Genomic DNA, 20,944 nt, shown 5'->3' with positions numbered 1-20,944 from the left:
TCCGTTTCGTCGATGAAGTATTTTTTTGTATTGAAGACAAAAATATTGTTAGATAATAATTCACAGCTTTAAAATCTATATAACAATCTTTGCTAGTGAGAGAAAGTAAATTAAAAAATCAGTAATTCTTGGTGGGGTGGGGGTGGTTCGTTACCCCTGGTGTTCCGTCAACACACCGTGGTGCACCACCACCCCGCTCCACCTTCAAACTCTTATTAAGTGATAATCAAGATGCTCCATCACATACTACGGACGGGAGGAGTCGTTTTTACTCTTTTCGTGACCTACTTGGCGAAACCTGGCTCCTCACTCTTCTCATACCACCCTACACTTATGACAGTGGCCGTAAGTTATTCAGTTCATGACAGAAAGCAAAATATGGAATAGTAATATGCTTTGCTCTGTGATGACGTGACACTTGCTTTCGTACTGGATTGATAGGAAATATGCCCTTTATATCCACTGTTTTCAGTTTTTTCTATATAACGTTAAAAGAGTGTTGATATGAAGGTGCAAGAGGTGAAAAAGAGGGCAAATGAGAGTTGGGGTGAGAGAGTATCATTAAATTTTAGGGAGAATAAAAAGATGTTTTGGAAGGAGGTAAATAAAGTGCGTAAGACGAGGGAACAAATGGGAACATCAGTGAAGGGGGCTAATGTGGAGGTGATAACAAGTAGTGGTGATGTGAGAAGGAGATGGAGTGAGTATTTTGAAGGTTTGTTGAATGTGTTTGATGATAGAGTGGCAGATATAGGGTGTTTTGGTCGAGGTGTTGTGCAAAGTGAGAGGGTTAGGGAAAATGGTAAACAGAGAAGAGGTAGTTAAAGCTTTGCGGAAGATGAAAGCCGGCAAGGCAGCGGGTTTGGATGGTATTGCAGTGGAATTTGTTAAAAAGGGGGTGATTGTATTGTTGACTGGTTGGTAAGGTTATTTATTGTATGTATGACTCATGGTGAGGTGCCTGAGGATTGGCGGAATGCTTGCATAGTGCCATTGTACAAAGGCAAAGGGGATAAAAGTGAGTGCTCAAATTACAGAGGTATAAGTTTGTTGAGTATTCCTAGGAAATTATATGGGAGGGTATTGATTGAGAGGGTGAAGGTATGTACAGCATCAGATTGGGGAAGAGCAGTGTGGTTTCAGAAGTGGTAGAGGATGTGTGGATCAGGTGTTTGCTTTGAAGAATGTATGTGAGAAATACTTAGATAAGCAACTGGATTTGTATGTAGCATTTATGGATCTGGAGAGGGCATATGATAGAGTTGATAGAGATGTTCTGTGGAAGGTATTAAGAATATATGGTGTGGGAGGCAAGTTGATAGAAGCAGTGAAAAGTTTTTATCGAGGATGTAAGGCATGTGTATGTGTAGGAAAAGAGGAAAGTGATTGGTTCTCAGTGAATGTTGGTTTGCGGCAGGGGTGTGTGATGTCTTCATGGTTGTTTAATTTGATTATGGATGGGGTTGTTAGGGAGGTGAATGCAAGAGTTTTGGAAAGAGGGGCAAGTATGCAGTCTGTTGTGGATGAGAGAGCTTGGGAAGTGAGTCAGTTGTTGTTCACTGATGATACAGCGCTGGTGGCTGATTGGTTGAGAAACTGCAGAAGCTGGTGACTGAGTTTGGTAAAGTGTGTGAAAGAAGAAAGCTGAGAGTAAATGTGAATAAGAGCAAGATTATTAGGTACAGTAGGGTTGAGGAACAAGTCAATTGGGAGGTAAGTTTGAATGGAGAAAAACTGGAGGAAGTGAAGTGTTTTAGATATCTGGGAGTGGATCTGGCAGCGGATGGAACCATGGAAGCGGAGGTGAATCATAGGGTGGGGAAGGGGGCGAAAGTTCTGGGAGTGTTGAAGAATGTGTGGAAGTCGAGAACATTGTCTCAGAAAGCAAAAATGGATATGTTTGAAGGAATAGTGGTTCCAACAATTTTGTATGGTTGTGAGATGTGGGCTATAGATAGAGTTGTGCAGAGGAGGGTGGATGTGCTGGAAATGAGATGTTTGAGGACAATATGTGGTGTGAGGTGGTTTGATCAAGTAAGTAATGAAAGGGTAAGAGAGATATGTGGTAATAAAAAGTGTGGTTGAGAGAGCAGAAGAGGGTGTTTTAAAATGGTGTGGTCACATGGAGAGAATGAATGAGGTGAGATTGACCAAGAGGATATATGTGTCAGAGGTGGAGGGAACGAGAAGTGGGAGACCAAATTGAAGGTGGAAAGATGGAGTGAAAGATTTTGAGTGATCGGGGTCTGAACATGCAGGAGGGTGAAAGGCATGCAAGGAATAGAGTGAATTGGAATGATGTGGTATACCGGGGTCGACATGCTGTCAATGGATTGAACCAGGGCATGTGAAGCGTCTGGGGTAAACCATGGAAAGTTTTATGGGGCCTGGATGTGGAAAGGGAGCTGTGGTTTCAGTGCATTATTATATGACAGCTAGAGACTGAATGTGAACGAAAGTGGCCTTTGTTGTCTTTTCCTAGCGCTACCTTGCGCACATTTGGGGGAGGGGGTGGTTATTTTCATGTGTGGCGAGGTGGCGATGGGAAAGAATAAAGGCAGACAGTATGAATTATGTGCATGTGTATATATGTATATGTCTGTGTGTCTATATATATGTATACGTTGAGATGTATAGGTATGTATATATTGCGTGTGTGGATGTGTATGTATATACATGTGTATAGGGGTGGGTTGGGCCATTCTTTTGTCTGTTTCCTTGCACTACCTCGCTAATGCAAGAGACAACAAATAGTATGAAAAAAAGAATGTATATATATATATATATATATATATATATATATATATATATATATATATATATATATATATATATATATATATATATTTATTTTTATTTATTTTGCTTTGTCGCTGTCTCCTGTGTTTGTGAGGTAGCGCAAGGAAACAGACGAAAGAAATGGCCCAACCCACCCCCATACACAATGTATACACACACACATCCACACACGCAAATATACATACCTATACATCTCAATGTACACATATATATATATACACAGACACATACATATATACCCATGCACACAATTCACACTGTCTGCCCCCATTCACTCCCATCGCCACCTCGCCACACATGGAATACCTTTCCCCTCCCCCCTCATGTGTGTGAGGTAGCACTAGGAAAAGACAACAAAGGCCCCATTCGTTCACACTCAGTCTCTAGCTGCCACGCAATAATGCCCGAAACCACAGCTCCCTTTCCACATCCAGGCCCCACAGAACTTTCCATGGTTTACCCCAGACGCTTCACATGCCCTGGTTCAATCCATTGACAGCATGTCGACCCCGGTATACCACATCATTCCAATTCACTCTATTCCTTGCACGCCTTTCACCCTCCAGCATGTTCAGACCCCGATCACTCAAAATCTTTCACTCCATCTTTCCACCTCCAATAAGTATACTTATGTAAGTAGGAGAGATGGCCAGAGAGCGTTATTGGATTACGTGTTAATTGACAGGCGCGCGAAAGAGAGACTTTTGGATGTTAATGTGCTGGGAGGTGCAACTGGAGGGATGTCTGATCATTACCTTGTGGAGGCTAAGGTGAAGATTTGTATGGGTTTTCAGAAAAGAAGAGTGAATGTTGGGGTGAAGAGGGTGGTGAGAGTAAGTGAGCTTGGGAAGGAGACTTGTGTGAGGAAGTACCAGGAGAGACTGAATACAGAATGGAAAAAGGTGAGAACAATGGAAGTAAGGCGAGTGGGGGAGGAATGGGATGTATTTAGGGAATCAGTGATGGATTGCGCAAAAGATGCTTGTGGCATGAGAAGAGTGGGAGGTGGGTTGATTAGAAAGGGTAGTGAGTGGTGGGATGAAGAAGTAAGAGTATTAGTGAAAGAGAAGAGAGAGGCATTTGGACGATTTTTGCAGGGAAAAAATGCAATTGAGTGGGAGATGTATAAAAGAAAGAGACAGGAGGTCAAGAGAAAGGTGCAAGAGGTGAAAAAAAGGGCAAATGAGGTTGGGGTGAGAGAGTATCATTAAATTTTAGGGAGAATAAAAAGATGTTCTGGAAGGAGGTAAATAAAGTGCGTAAGACTAGGGAGCAAATGGGAACTTCAGGGAAGGGCGCAAATGGGGAGGTGATAACAAGTAGTGGTGATGTGAGAAGGAGATGGAGTGAGTATTTTGAAGGTTTGTTGAATGTGTTTGATGATAGAGTGGCAGATATAGGGTGTTTTGGTCGAGATGGTGTGCAAAGTGAGAGGGTTAGGGAAAATGATTTGGTAAACAGAGAAGAGGTAGTAAAAGCTTTGCGGAAGATGAAAGCCGGCAAGGCAGCAGGTTTGGATGGTATTGCAGTGGAATTTATTAAAAAAGGGGGTGACTGTATTGTTGACTGGTTGGTAAGGTTATTTAATGTATGTATGACTCATGGTGAGGTGCCTGAGGATTGGCAGAATGCATGCATAGTGCCATTGTACAAAGGCAAAGGGGATAAGAGTGAGTGCTCAAATTACAGAGGTACAAGTTTGTTGAGTATTCCTGGTAAATTATATGGGAGGATATTGATTGAGAGGGTGAAGGCATGTACAGAGCGTCAGATTGGGGAAGAGCAGTGTGGTTTCAGAAGTGGTAGAGGATGTGTGGATCAGGTGTTTGCTTTGAAGAATGTATGTGAGAAATACTTAGAAAAGCAAATGGATTTGTATGTAGCATTTATGGATCTGGAGAAGGCATATATATATATATATATATATATATATATATATATGGTGTGGGAGGAAAGTTGTTAGAAGCAGTGAAAAGTTTTTATCGAGGATGTAAGGCATGTGTACGTGTAGGAAGAGAGGAAAGTGATTGGTTCTCAGTGAATGTAGGTTTGCGGCAGGGGTGTGTGATGTCTCCATGGTTGTTTAATTTGTTTATGGATGGGGTTGTTAGGGAGGTAAATGCAAGAGTTTTGGAAAGAGGGGCAAGTATGAAGTCTGTTGGGGATGAGAGAGCTTGGGAAGTGAGTCAGTTGTTGTTCGCTGATGATACAGCACTGGTGGCTGATTCATGTGAGAAACTGCAGAAGCTGGTGACTGAGTTTGGTAAAGTGTGTGGAAGAAGAAAGTTAAGAGTAAATGTGAATAAGAGCAAGGTTATTAGGTACAGTAGGGTTGAGGGTCAAGTCAATTGGGAGGTGAGTTTGAATGGAGAAAAACTGGAGGAAGTGAAGTGTTTTAGATATCTGGGAGTGGATCTGGCAGCGGATGGAACCATGGAAGCGGAAGTGGATCATAGGGTGGGGGAGGGGGCGAAAATTCTGGGGGCCTTGAAGAATGTTTGGAAGTCGAGAACATTATCTTGGAAAGCAAAAATGGGTATGTTTGAAGGAATAGTGGTTCCAACAATGTTGTATGGTTGCGAGGCGTGGGCTATGGATAGAGTTGTGTGCAGGAGGATGGATGTGCTGGAAATGAGATGTTTGAGGACAATGTGTGGTGTGAGGTGGTTTGATCGAGTGAGTAACGTAAGGGTAAGAGAGATGTGTGGAAATAAAAAGAGCGTGGTTGAGAGAGCAGAAGAGGGTGTTTTGAAGTGGTTTGGGCACATGGAGAGAATGAGTGAGGAAAGATTGACCAAGAGGATATATGTGTCGGAGGTGGAGGGAACGAGGAGAAGAGGGAGACCAAATTGGAGGTGGAAAGATGGAGTGAAAAAGATTTTGTGTGATCGGGGCCTGAATATGCAGGAGGGTGAAAGGAGGGCAAGGAATAGAGTGAATTGGAGCGATGTGGTATACCGGGGTTGACGTGCTGTCAGTGGATTGAATCAAGGCATGTGAAGCGTCTGGGGCAAACCATGGAAAGCTGTGTAGGTATGTATATTTGCGTGTGTGGATGTATGTATATACATGTGTATGGGGTGGGGTTGGGCCATTTCTTTCGTCTGTTTCCTTGCGCTACCTCGCAAACGCGGGAGACAGCGACAAAGTATAATAGAAAAATAATATATATATATATATATATATATATATATATATATTTTTTTTTTTTTTTTTTTTTTTAATACTTTGTCGCTGTCTCCCGCGTTTGCGAGGTAGCGCAAGGAAACAGACGAAAGAAATGGCCCAACCCCCCCCCATACACATGTATATACACACGTCCACACACGCAAATATACATACCTACACAGCTTTCCATGGTTTACCCCAGACGCCTCACATGCCTTGATTCAATCCACTGACAGCACGTCAACCCCGGTATACCACATCGCTTTCCGAGATAATGTTCTCGACTTCCACACATTCTTCAAGGCCCCTAGAATTTTCGCCCCCTCCCCCACCCTATGATCCACTTCCGCTTCCATGGTTCCATCCGCTGCCAGATCCACTCCCAGATATCTAAAACACTTCACTTCCTCCAGTTTTTCTCCATTCAAACTCACCTCCCAATTGACTTGACCCTCAACCCTACTGTACCTAATAACCTTGCTCTTATTCACATTTACTCTTAACTTTCTTCTTCCACACACTTTACCAAACTCAGTCACCAGCTTCTGCAGTTTCTCACATGAATCAGCCACCAGCGCTGTATCATCAGCGAACAACAACTGACTCACTTCCCAAGCTCTCTCATCCCCAACAGACTTCATACTTGCCCCTCTTTCCAAAACTCTTGCATTTACCTCCCTAACAACCCCATCCATAAACAAATTAAACAACCATGGAGACATCACACACCCCTGCCGCAAACCTTCATTCACTGAGAACCAATCACTTTCCTCTCTTCCTACACGTACACATGCCTTACATCCTCGATAAAAACTTTTCACTGCTTCTAACAACTTTCCTCCCACACCATATATTCTTAATACCTTCCACAGAGCATCTCTATATATATATATATTTATTTATTTTTATTTTACTTATTATACTTTGTCGCTGTCTCCCGCGTTATATATATATATATATATATATATATATATATATATATATATATATATATATATATATATATATATTTTTTTTTTTTATACTTTGTCGCTGTCTCCCGCATTTGCGAGGTAGCGCAAGGAAACAGACGAAAGAAATGGCCCAACCCCCCCCCCCCATACACATGTATATACATACATCCACACACGCAAATATACATACCTACACAGCTTTCCATGGTTTACCCCAGACGCTTCACATGCCTTGATTCAATCCACTGACAGCACGTCAACCCCGGTATACCACATCGCTCCAATTCACTCTATTCCTTGCCCTCCTTTCACCCTCCTGCATGTTCAGGCCCCGATCACACAAAATCTTTTTCACTCCATCTTTCCACCTCCAATTTGGTCTCCCTCTTCTCCTTGCTCCCTCCACCTCCGACACATATATCCTCTTGGTCAATCTTTCCTCACTCATCCTCTCCATGTGCCCAAACCACTTCAAAACACCTTCTTCTGCTCTCTCAACCACGCTCTTTTTATTTCCACACATCTCTCTTACCCTTACGTTACTCACTCGATCAAACCACCTCACAACACACATTGTCCTCAAACATCTCATTTCCAGCACATCCATCCTCCTGCGCACAACTCTATCCATAGCCCACGCCTCGCAACCATACAACATTGTTGGAACCACTATTCCTTCAAACATACCCATTTTTGCTTTCCGAGATAATGCATATATATATATATATATATATATATATATATATATATATATATATATATATATATTTTTTTTTGTTATACTTTGTCGCTGTCTCCCGCGTTTGCGAGGTAGCGCAAGGAAACAGACGAAAGAAATGGCCCAACCCCCCCCATACACATGTATATACACACGTCCACACACGCAAATATACATACCTACACAGCTTTCCATGGTTTACCCCAGACGCTTCACATGCCTTGATTCAATCCACTGACAGCACGTCAACCCCGGTATACCACATCGCTCCAATTCACTCTATGGGGCAATTTGATTGTTTGCCAGTCACTGGTTAGGAATTTGAATAGGATGGTAAATGATGTATCAATTGCTCATTGTGTGATATGACCATAATTACCATGGAACCATCACCATAACCTATTCTAAAATAGGTTATGGTGATAGTTCCATGGTCATTAGTAAAACATTAATCAATTAATTGTAAGTAATCAATTTGTAACTAGTTGCATAGCCAATGCCTTTGTTTTATTGTAACTTTCTCCTTTCTTTCCCTGAAACAAGTTGCTCACAATTGCCTTCATCATATTATACATGTTTTCATGTAACTTCAGTGATATATTCTTAAGCTGCATGTCTTCAGTACTTCCTGCCTTGCCAAAGGAATTCCTGTCTTAATGAGGCTCCTGCAGTGCTCAGGAAGCTGACCATGTTCACTGGCCAGGACCGTATCTCATATAGTGTAATGCTTTCGTGTGTGTATCTTTATGTGGAGAGTAGAAGGCAGTTGAGTTGTAAGTGTTTGCTGTCTTTGATATGATGGTTGAATCATGGGCATGAATGACTGTGGGATATGTTGAAGCAATGTCTATAGTGTTGTTAGGGATAGATGACGTTTAGAAATAGATGGGAAAATGTGACATGTTTTGCCTAAGAAGTGATGGGTGTATGTCTGATGGGATAGAGTTTAAGGCTGAATTGGGAGGGTGGTTGTTTAGTGCCTGTTAGGTCATTTCAATGTGTATGTGTTTTTTTAGTGTTATGTTTCTTAGGATTTGGGTATCTGTGAATTAAGGTTGTTGAATTGTGAAGGAGGGGCAAGCTTTGTATATCTACTTGGGTTACATTTTTCAAATTGATTATTCATCAGAATTGGGCAGAGAACAAGATCAGTTTGGTGATTGTAGTGGCTGTGTGGTGAATGTGAAGAAACACTATGCATTAATTGGCATGTGGAAAGTGTCCCACAGGCTGTGATTGGCCAAGAAATGTAAAACTTAACGAGCTGTGTGTGAGACATCTTGTAATTGGCTGGCTGCCTGTAGGTATACCCTCTTTTTGTCAGTTCTCAGTATATTTACACTATGCCGAGCATTTAAGGCGGATACTTAAACACTTTTCTTAGTTGTAAAGATCTTACTTTTGTAAGATAACAAGGGATTTCCCTAAGAATTTTGAAAGAGAAGAGATTAGGGGATATAAGGTATACTTCATTAATTTGTAGCTATGGTATATGGAGGTCTTGCAGAGGGTGTTTCTCATAATGAAACGAGAATGAATCAAACCAAAGATTTTAAGGCCTTATTGGGAACTATAGAATTAAATGATTGTACACTTTATAAGTGGTTAATCTGGCTCCATCTTAAGTATGCAGATAGTGGTCAGATATGATTTGTACACTTTATAAGTGTTCAATCTGGCTCCATCTTAAGTATGCAGATAGTGGTCAGTTAGCATTAGATATAAGGTGTTGCTATAGAAAATGTTCACTGTAGAGAAACTAGGATCGTTAGTGCCAGACAACTAATGTATGAGGAAAGACTGCAAACTGGGATTGCCACATTAAATTGTAGATGACATGGAGTTGATATGTAGCAACTTTATAAGATTATTAACAATTTAGGATGCGTTGAAATCAGTTTGTTAGTTTGATGAACGGATATAAACCTGTATGGTACAGGTGTAGAGTGATATAAGATGCAGATTCTCAGCAAGTGTGAGTAACCCATTTTTATAATTTGTATCATAATTCTTGATTGACCATACTGCAAAATGTCACTGTTAGGCATCATTATATGAGAGCCTTTTTATATGAAGAAAGTATGATAAAAAAGAATGGTGCAGTGAACCCCCAGTTCAGTGGAATGTATAAGGAGGAACCTTGTCACAGTAAACCACCCAGTTCAGTGGAATATATAAGGAGGAACCTTGTCAATGGAAATGAAATTCTGTTAACCATCAAGTAAATTTGATTTTAAAGTGATATTAGAAATGATGTCTACAGTACATTTAGACTTGCTATTCTAAATCATTAGAATTACTGATATTTATTTTTACTGTTATACTTAATCGCCGTCTCCCATGTTAGCGAGTTAGTGCAAGGAAACACCCACATACACATGTATATACATAAACGCACACACACGCACATATACATACCTATACATTTCAACGTATACATACAAATACATACACAGACATATACCTATATACACGTGTACATATTCATACTTGCTGCCTTCATCCATTCCTGTCGCCACCCAGCCACACATGAAACAGCTTACATACATATACATACTACCCCTACCCCTGTCCCTCTGCTGCTGTGAGGTAGCACTTGGAAAAGACAAAAAAAAGGCCACATTCATTCACTCTCAGTCTCTAGCTGTCATGTTTAATGCACCGAAACCACAGGTCCCTTTCCACATCCAGGCCCCACAAAACTTTCCATGGTTCACCCCAGACACTTCACATGTCCTGATTCAATCCATTGACAGCACGTTGACCCTGGTATACCATATTGTTCCAATTCACTCTATTCCTTGCACGCCTTTCACCCTCCTGTATGTTCAGACCCCAATCGCTCAAAATCTTTTTCACTCCATCCTTCCACCTCCAGTTTGGTCCCCTGCTTCTCCTTATTCCCTCTAGCTCTGACATATATCCTCTTGGTCAATCTTTCCTCACTCATTCTCTCCATGTGACCAAACCATTTCAACACATCCTCTTCTGCTCTCTCAACCACACTCTTTTTATTACCACACATCTCTCTTACCCTTTCATTAATTACTCGATCAAATCACCTCACACCACATATTGTCCTCAAACATTTCATTTCCAACACATCTACCCTCCTCCTCACAACCTTATCTATAGCCCATGCCTCTCAACCATATAACATTGTTGGAACCATCAGTCCTTCAAACATACCCATTTTTGCTCTCCGAGATAACATTCTCGCCTTCCACACATTCTTCAACACTCCCATTTGTCCCTTTGCCTTTGGATGCTGCTATGCACCTTTAATGGCCTTTGGCACCACCAAAGGGGATTTAAATTAAACCTTCAATTTTTCTCTATATTTTTGGATGCCGCCATGCCACTCTGTTGGCCTTTGGCACCCCAAAGGGACTTTAAAGTAAATTTTCAGTTTGTGCCTTTCCCTTTGGATGCTGCTATTCCCTGTAATGGCCTTTGGCGCCACCAAAGGGGATTTAAATTAAACTTTCAATTTCTCTGTTTTTGGATTCTGCCACGCCACTCTGCTGGCCTTTGGCATCCCCAAAGGGGCTTTAAAGTAAACCTCCCCTTTCTTTCTTTCCTTTTCGATGCTGTTATGCCCTTGTATTGGCCTTTGGCACTTCCGGGATTTAAATTGAACCTTTAATTTCTCTCTTTAATTTTGGATTCCACCATGCCACTCTGCTGGCCTATGGCACCCCCAAAGGGGCTTTAAAGTAAACCTTCAGTTTATCTCTTTCCCTCTGTAATGGCTTTTGGTGCCACCAAAGGGGATTTAGATTAAACCTTCAATTTCCCTCTTTATTTTTGGTTGCCGCCAAGCCACTCTACTAGCCTTTGGCATCCCAGATTGGCTTTAAGGAAAACCTTCAATCTGTCTCCTTCCTTTTGGACGCTTCTATGCCCCTGTAATGGCCTTTGGTGCCGCCAAAGGGGATTCAAATTAAACCTTCAATTTCTCTATATTTTTGGATGCCGCCATGCCATTATAATGGCCTTTGGCATCCCCAAATGGGCTTTAATGTAAACTTTCACTTTCTCTCTTTCCCTTTGGATGCTGCTATTCCCTTGTAATGTCTTTGGCACCCCCAAATGGGATTTGAATTGAACCTTCAATTTCTCTATTTTTGGATGCCGCCACGCTTTGCCCCTCCCCCACCCTGTGACTCACTTCCGCTTCCATGGTTTCATCTGCTGCTAAATCCACTCCCAGATATCTAAAGCACTTCACTTCCTCCAGTTTTTCTCCATTCAAACTTACCTCCCAGTTGGCTTGTCCCTAAACCCTACTGATACCTAATAACCTTGCTCTCATTCACATTTACTCTCAGATTTCTTCTTTCACATACTTTACCAAACTCAGTCACCAACCTCTGCAGTTTTTTACCCGAATCAGCCACCAGTGCTGTATCATCAGCGAACAACAACTGACTCACTTCCCAAGCTCTCTCATCGACAACAGACTGCATACTTGCCCCTTCTCCAAAACTCTTGCATTCACCTCCCTAACTACCCCATCCATAAACAAATTAAACAACCATGGGGACATCACGCACCCATGTCGCAAACCAACATTCACTGGGAACCAATCACTTCCCCTCATCCTACTCGTACACATGCCTTACATCCTTGGTAAAAATCTTTTCAGTGCTTCTAGCAACTTACCTCTTACACAGTATACTCTTAATACCTTCCACGAAGCATCTCTGTCAACCATATCATATGCCTTCTCCAGATCCATAAATGCTACATACAAATCCATCTGTTTTTCTAAGCATTTCTCACATACATTCTTCAAAGCAAACACCTGATCCACACATCCTCTACCACTTCTAAAACCACAGTGCTCTGCCCCAATCAGATGCTTTGTACATGCCTTTACCCTCTCAATCAATACCCTCCCGTATAATTTCCCAGAAATACTCAGTAAACTTATACCACTGTGATTTGAACATTCACCTTTATCCCCTTTGCCTTTATGCAGTGGCACTATGCATATATTCCACCAGTCCTCAGGCACTTCACCATGAACCATACTTATATCGAATACCCTTACCATCCAATCAACAATACAGTCACCCCCTTTTTTAATAAATTCCACTGCAATACCACCCAAACCCACCATCTTGCTGGCTTTCATCTTCCACAAAGCTTTCACTGCCTCTTCTCTGTTTACAAAACCATTCTCCATGACCCACTCATTTTGCGCACCACCTCGACCAAAACACCCTATATCTGCCACTCTATCATCAAATACATTCAACAAACCATCAAAATACTCACTACATCTTCTCACTTCACCACTACTTGTTATTACCTCCCCATTTGCCCCCCTCACCGATGTTCCCATTTGTTCTCTTGTCTTACACACTTTATTTACCTCCTTCCAAAACATCTTTTTATTTTTATTTTTTTATTTTGCTTTGTCGCTATCTCCCGCATTTGCGAGGTAGCACAAGGAAACAGATGAAAGAAAGGGCCCAACCCACCCCCATACACATGCATATACATACACATCCACATACGCAAATATACATACCCATACATCTCAGTGTACACATATATATACACACACAGACACATACATATATACACATGCACACAATTCACACTGTCTGCTTTTATTCATTCCCATCGCCACCTCGCCACACATGGAATAAACTTCCCCCTCCCCCTCATGTGTGCAAGGTAGTGCTAGGAAAAGACAACAAAGGCCCCATTCGTTCACACTCAGTCTCTAGCTGTCATGCAATAATGCCCAAAACCACAGCTCCCTTTCCACATCCAGGCCCCACAGAACTTTCCATGGTTTACCCCAGACGCTTCACATGCCCTGATTCAATCCATTGACAGCACGTCGACCCCGGTATACCACATTGATCCAATTCACTCTATTCCTTGCCCGCCTTTCACCCTCCTGCATGTTCAGGCCCCGATCGCTCAAAATCTTTTTCACTCCATCTTTCCACCTCCAATTTGGTCTCCCACTTCTCCTCGTTCCCTCCACCTCCGACACATATATCCTCTTGGTCAATCTTTCCTCACTCATTCTCTCCATGTGCCTAAACCATTTCAAAACACCCTCTTCTGCTCTCTCAACCACACTCTTTTTATTTCCACACATCTCTCTTACCCTTACATTACTTATTCGATCAAACCACCTCTCACCACATATTGTCCTCAAACATGTCATTTCCAGCACATCCACCCTCCTGCGCACAAGTCTATCCATAGCCCACGCCTTGCGACCATACAACATTGTTGGAACCACTATTCCTTCAAACATAGCCATTTTTGCTTTCCGAGATAATGTTCTCGACTTCCACACATTTTTCATGGCTCCTAGGATTTTCGCCCCTTCCCCCACCCTATGATCCACTTCCGCTTCCATGGTTCTATCCGCTGCCAGATCCACTCCCAGATATCTAAAACACTTCACTTCCTCCAGTTTTTCTCCATTCAAACTCACCTCCCAATTGACTTGACCCTCAACCCTACTGTACCTAATAACCTTGCTCTTATTCACATTTACTCTTAACTTTCTTCTTTCACACACTTTACCAAACTCAGTCACCAGCTTCTGCAGTTTCTCACATGAATCAGCCACCAGCGCTGTATCATCAGCGAACAACAACTGACTCACTTCCCAAGCTCTCTCATCCCCAACAGACTTCATACTTGCCCCTCTTTCCAAAACTCTTGCATTTACCTCCCTAACAACCCCATCCATAAACAAATTAAACAACCATGGAGACATCACACACCCCTGCCGCAAACCTACATTCACAGAGAACCAGTCACTTTCCTCTCTTCCTACACGTACACATGCCTTACATCCTCGATAAAAACTTTTCACTGCTTCTAACAACTTGCCTCCCACACCATATATTCTTAATACCTTCCACAGAGCATCTCTATCAACTCTATCATATGCCTTCTCCAGATCCATAAATGCTACATACAAATCCATTTTCTTTTCTAAGTATTTCTCACATACATTCTTCAAAGCAAACACCTGATCCACACATACTCTACCACCTCTGAAACCACACTGCTCTTCCCCAATCTGATGCTCTGTACATGCCTTCACCCTCTCAATCAATATCCTCCCATATAATTTACCAGGAATACTCAACAAACTTGTACCTCTGTAATTTGAGCACTCACTCTTATCCCCTTTGCCTTTGTACAATGGCACTATGCACGCATTCCGCCAATCCTCAGGCACCTCACCATGAGTCATACATACATTAAATAACCTTACCAACCAGTCAACAATACAGGCACCCCCTTTTTTAATAAATTCCACTGCAATACCATCCAAACCTGCTGCCTTGCCGGCTTTCATCTTCCGCAAAGCTTTTACTACCTCTTCTCTGTTTACCAAATCATTTTCCCTAACCCTCTCACTTTGCACACCACCTCGACCAAAACACCCTATATCTGCCACTCTATCATCAAACACATTCAACAAACCTTCAAAATACTCACTCCATCTCCTTCTCACATCACCACTACTTGTTATCACCTCCATATTATAGTGCTAAAATTTATGATAAAATTGATTGATAAGTGAAAGATGTGGAAGTAGATCCAGTTGAAGTTTTTAGTGACAGGTGAGAACTAGTAAGGTAGTGTTGTACATATTTCAGTGGTTATTATGTTGCAGATATCATTTGGTACTCCATATTTCTCATGATTTTCTTGTATGTTAAAGTTTGACTTCAAAAAACTATATCAAGACTTCATGTTTAGTTCACAGGTTTGATGACTGAAGCCATCTTCATGTTCTCAAAGTATGGGCTGGCAGGTGGGAGGCTTCACAGTGCGAAGATAACAGCTCACTGGTTAGTGTTAATGCTGGCAGCAGTGGCACATGGTGTTGGGTATGTAACTATATACTATAACAAGGAGCTCAACAGTAAACCTCACTATACTTCCTGGCATGGAAGTTTAGGACTTTCCACATCTGTGCTGTTTTGGCTACAGCTTAGTGTGGGGATCTTTGTTAGGTATCCTAAACTTTTGAAAAGTGTCATGCAAGGCAGAACTTTGAAAGCCATTCATGGCCTGTTTGGAATGATGACATTTGGAGCTGCTATGATAACAGTAGCACTTGGGTTATGGAGCAATTGGTTTCAAGATAAAGTACCAAAGCTAACCCTATATTCAGGAGTAGGACTGCATATTTTGCTAATGTTTATAGTTTGTAAGAAATTCCTAATGAAATATGCATGGGAAATTTTATAACTAAAACTGTCACTGCAAAATATATGCAAGATACATTGCAAGAATATATTAATAAGAAAGTATTGTTCCTAGTCATGTGCATGTGATGCACTTTTACTGTAATGTATTTCATCATGTTCAGTGACAAGTATTTGATGGAGAAAAGGAAATAATTTTGTTGTATTATTTGGACATTTCATACATGGCTTGTTTTTATCGTAGATGATCTTTCCCACAGCATTCCTCTCTACAGGGGACAGTTTTCAGTAGCAATCCATGTGCTACCAGCAGAGAATCAGTAGAAGGTATTTCCCTCCAAATTTAAAGAATCATAACCTCGTTTTATAATCTTCAAGATGCATGCTAGGTATGCCAAACTGTTGCCCACCCACCATGTCACCACTTTGTTAGGTATTCCAAAGTGTTGCCCATCCACCATGTCAACACTTGATTCAGTTTGTTAGTGAAAACATGGTGCATGTTTGCCTATTGTGGTTTGTGGTAATGGCAGTTATTAAAAGGACCAACTTGAATATAGAAACAATTACACACAGTTTGGGGTGATTGTAGGTTTACTTCTTACTCAGTGCCTCAGGAATCCCTTCTGTCTCTATGAGGCTACTGCAGCATTCAGGAAGTTCACCAAGTCCACAGGACATAAAGTGTTGTTATGTGTGTATGTCTATGTTTAGTGACTAGTAAGTGCTTGGTGTCTTCATTATGGTGTAGTTGCATTGTGGTAGTTGGATTATGAGCATAAAGGGTCTCGCAGTATGTTGAAACAGTGATTGTGATATTAAGTGCACCATTTTGTGTCATTTACAGTGTTGTTACATTTATTTTTAAGGGGTGGAAATCCAGTTGGTAAGGTGTAGAGTGGATTGAATTATTTGTTTGTAGAGGATGTAAAGATAATCTTTTTCCTACCCAAAACTGGTGCCAGTTAATATTTGGAGGGTTTTTCTTTTATGTGTTGCTTTTTTGTTCATGTCATTGGCTTAGGGAGTGAATGTTGTGCATTTTATATGAAATATGGAGAGGATGACAAAGAGAATAAACATTTCAGATATTGAGGGAACAAGGAAATGAGGGAAATCAAGGAGGAGGTAGGAAGGTTAGATGGAAAGATGCTTTAAAAGTTTAGGACCTGAACATGAAGGAGGATGTGAGGCATGAAAAGGACCGAGCAAATTGGAGCAATGTGGTTAGCAGGGGATGATGTGTTATTTGGCTAAACCAGGGCATATGAGGCAGTTAGGGGAACCACAGAAAGGTGGGTGTCCCCTAGTCTTGGATAAGGGGCTCTGGTTTCAGTGCATTATACATGACAGCAAGAGTGTGGTTGTGAGCAAATATAGCCATTTCTTTGTTCCTGGTTCAACCTTCCTGGTGCGGGAAGTGGCGAAAATGATTTTTATTTTGCCATTTTGTCATTTGTGTCAGCAAGGTAGTGCTAAGAATAGATGAAGAAATGGCCTCATTCGCTCATGTTCACCCTCTAGGTGTATTGTACAATGCTCCAAAACCAGAGCCTTTTATCCACAATCGGTTTATACAAACCTTTATTAAGTTTCCCTTGACCACTTTCACATACCCTGGTCCAGCCCATTGACAGCACACCCATTAACAAAATTTGCTCATATGTTCTCTGTAGGATTGAGATCACTTGTTTTGCTTGGCCATTCGAGGAGTTCAACATTCCTCTGATCTTGGAACCAGCATCTGACGAATCTGGTCATGTGTATGGGCCAGTTGTCCTCCATAAAGATGATTATTGTGCCCTTTATACCATATCCCTCCAATTTACTCTGTCCCTTGCATGCCTTGAACCCTGCATATTTGGGTCCCTAACCTTCAAAACATCTTTCATTACATCATTCCACTTATTCCTTGGTTTCCCTCTTTTCCTTGTTCCCTCGAATTGTGAAATGAATATCCCATTTGTCATTCTCTCCCTATGTACAAGCCATTTCAGCAACACCCTCCTCAGCTTTCTTATACATACTTCTCATTCTTACCTAATCATCTCTTTTTTGATCAACACTTCTCTAACCTATAGGTAGGCAGCCAGTGATGGGGGAGGTACATTACCAGTACTACCTGTCTGGATATAAAGAGGGTTAGTGACGGCTGCTTGGTGAGCCAGCACTTCAGTTGTTGTCAAGCTACACTCCTCCGACCCAGGGAGCTGTCTTTTCTCTCTGCCTCACCCACATGTGGACTACTGACATTCTGTCCATAAACATAAAATCTCTCCTTGTCATGCATAACACTTTAACTCACAAAGCTCATTCTTAACTCTGAATTTTCCTGTGGTAATCACTATGCTCTAGCTCTACCTTTTGGCAAAATGGTAGGAGCAGTAGATAGTACTAGTAGGTAGGACCATTAGGAAGGAGCTTCTGCAAACACTGCACTAGAGTTGCCCTCTGCCATTGGCATGTTAAGGGTGAAGCACTAAGGCTAAGAAGTAGCACTGGAGTTCACTAGTTATGGAGACTGTATTGCTTCAGCAATTCCTTTAAGGGAGTTGCATTTGGGAACAGGCATCAAACATGGATAGATAGACCTTCTCACATCACACACTGTCCTCAAACATTTAATTTTCAGGACATCCACCCTCTTTACATTTTTATATAAGGCCCATGCCTTGCATCTGTTCAGCACTGACAAGATTTAAATATAATCAAATACCCATCTTTGTCCTTAAAGACAGACTTCTCTTTCTTTACATTCCTCAACATGCCCAGGACCTGTGCCTCCTCACCCATCCTATGGTGCACCTCTAACTCTTAAGTAACCTGTCTCTCTTCAGTGCTAAACGTAATAGCCTTGCTTTTATTCCCATTGACTCTCAACTTTCTCCTTTAACACATTGGCCCAAACCCAGAAACCAACCGGCAGTTTCTCTCTTGAATATACTACCAGTGCCATGTCATTAGCAAACACCACTTACCTCTCAAGCCCTCCCACCCCTAACAGTCTGCATACATGCTTCTCCCTTTAAGATCCTTGCATTCACCTCCCTCACTATGCTATCCATAGATAAATTAAATAGCCATGGTGACACCACACATCCCTGTTGATATCTTTCTACTCTGTATGTCTGACACCCATTCCCTGTGGGAACTCTCATTAAGGGAGTGACCATGGCAAGTTTCCATTTATCTGTCCTCACATGCTTCCATTGCATACACCATTCCAAGCAATCCCTTCATTCAATACTCTCACTCCATTTTTCAGTGTATTCCTCTACTAGCAATTGTATCATACACTTTCTCCTTGTAAACTTCCCATCTTGCAGTCTTTCCACATGCCCATATCAACTCAAAGTTTTACATTTCACTCACTTTAACACTCATTTCATTCCCTGCCATAATGTTCCAATCTAATACTACCTAAAGCTCCTGTCTGATTTTCCTTCCTACTACTTCTTTGCTCCTACCATTTTACCAAAAGGCAGGACTTGTGCACAGCCCTCACCAAAGGAAAATGTAGTTACAAAAAATGAGTCGAGTGTTATCGTGTTATGTGTGAAAAGGAAAGATTGTATGTTTGTGGACAGAATGCCAATAGTCAACATTTGAGTGAGGCAGAAAGAAAACACAGCTGCCTGGGTCAAAGGAGTGCAATTCATACACCAGTGCAATGCTGGCTCATTACACAGTTGTATTTAACCCTCCCAATACCCTTTTTTTTTTTTTTTTTTTTTATATGTATTCACCATTTCCTGCAATAGTGAGGTAGTGTAAGGAACAGATGATAACCTTCAAGGGAATATTCCCCACTTGGCTGTCTTTTCTGTTTCTTCTTTTGGAAAACCAAAACTGGAGGGGTTAGTAGTACTATCAATATACCTCCCTGGCCAGTGGTTGCACACCATTTGCTACCTAACCTTCAAGTCCTTTTACCCCAATATCTATAAGACAGTTAAGTACTTTTCTTCTGTAGAGCTTTTCAAAATATATACTTTCATTGTTAACTTTCAAACACCGTTGCTGTACTTTTACTTGCATTTACCTTCTATTGGTTACTCTTGCTGTAGAGTCATATTCACCTGAAAGGACTAAACCTCTCCTCTACCTGATCTCACACACCTTTACTCTCGATAAAAATTCAGTTTTTAAGTTTTCCTCCCATCCCATGTATATGTAACACCAACCCTATTATTTGATTTTCTCCAGATCCATTAACTTCACAGAAAAGTCTCTCTATTTCTCCAAGTATGTCATATACACATTCTTCATTGCAAACACATAATCCACGTACCACTTCCATACAACTTCCCACTGCAATAAAATATTTAAACCTCTGTCATTTACAGTTATCTGAGATTACCGGCTCCCACCTTATACAGGTTAGGTTAGGTTATCTTAGTAAATATATCTGTATCTCTGATGCCTCTTCTTTGCACTCCTTCAAGGGGATGTCCATGAGAATAGTCTTCGTAACTAGTGAATTCCAGTGCTGCTGCTTCGTCTTTACTACTGAACTCCTTACATGCCACTGGCAGAGGGCAACTCTAGCAGTGTTTGTGGGGGCTCCTACCTGATGTTTGTACCTACTACTACTACTTAATGGTCCTACCTACTACAACTATTTATTGTTCCAACCATTTTGCCAGAAGACAGGGCTAGTGCACAGTGCTCACCGCAGGAAAATCTAGTAGAGTTATGAAAAATGGGTTGTGCGAGTTAAGTGTTGTCAAATGTGTATGACATGGAGAGATTGTATGTTTGTGGACAGAGTGCCAGTAGTCCATTTGTGGGTAAGGCAGAAAAGGAAAGACAGTTACATAGGTTAGAGAAGTGAAGCATGCCTACCACTGAAATGCTAGCTCACTAAGCAGCTGTTAGTAGCCCAGCCCTCCCAATACCCAGGTGTATAATACTGTACTGGTAATATACCTCCCTGATGCCTACCAACTTCTACATACATTTCAGTAATCAAGTATATGCCAAAACCAAAGCCCAAAATTTACACCCAAGCCCCCACTATCTAATCCATAGTTTACCCTGACCACTACATATGCCCTAATTCAGCTCTATTTTTCATGTAGGTGGAAGACAATACAATG

General features: G+C 41.4%; 1 protein-coding gene across 1 annotated transcript; it reads left to right on the top strand.

Annotated features, from left to right (window-relative positions):
* The first annotated feature begins 143 nt into the window (after window positions 1-143).
* Window positions 144-16,099, top strand: LOC139759841 (transmembrane reductase CYB561D2). The gene is made up of 2 exons (XM_071682343.1): window positions 144-345; window positions 15,394-16,099. Exons 1-2 carry the CDS (start codon window positions 232-234, stop codon window positions 15,886-15,888), a joined length of 609 nt encoding a protein of 202 aa, XP_071538444.1. The 5' UTR covers window positions 144-231; the 3' UTR covers window positions 15,889-16,099.
* The last annotated feature ends 4,845 nt before the right edge of the window (window positions 16,100-20,944 follow it).

Source organism: Panulirus ornatus, chromosome 34, assembly GCF_036320965.1.
Source record: "Panulirus ornatus isolate Po-2019 chromosome 34, ASM3632096v1, whole genome shotgun sequence".
In the NCBI taxonomy this organism is placed as follows: domain Eukaryota; kingdom Metazoa; phylum Arthropoda; class Malacostraca; order Decapoda; family Palinuridae; genus Panulirus; species Panulirus ornatus.
The sequence above is the reverse complement of the archived record's forward strand: the minus strand, read 5'-3'. Positions and strand labels throughout refer to the sequence as shown.

Coding starts and splice junctions, on each gene's coding strand:
- LOC139759841 (XM_071682343.1), top strand. CDS start 232: ATGCTCCATCACATACTACGGACGGGAGGAGTCGTTTTTACTCTTTTC. Junction 346..15,393: donor CTACACTTATGACAGTGGCC/GTAAGTTATTCA, acceptor CTTCATGTTTAG/TTCACAGGTTTGATGACTGA.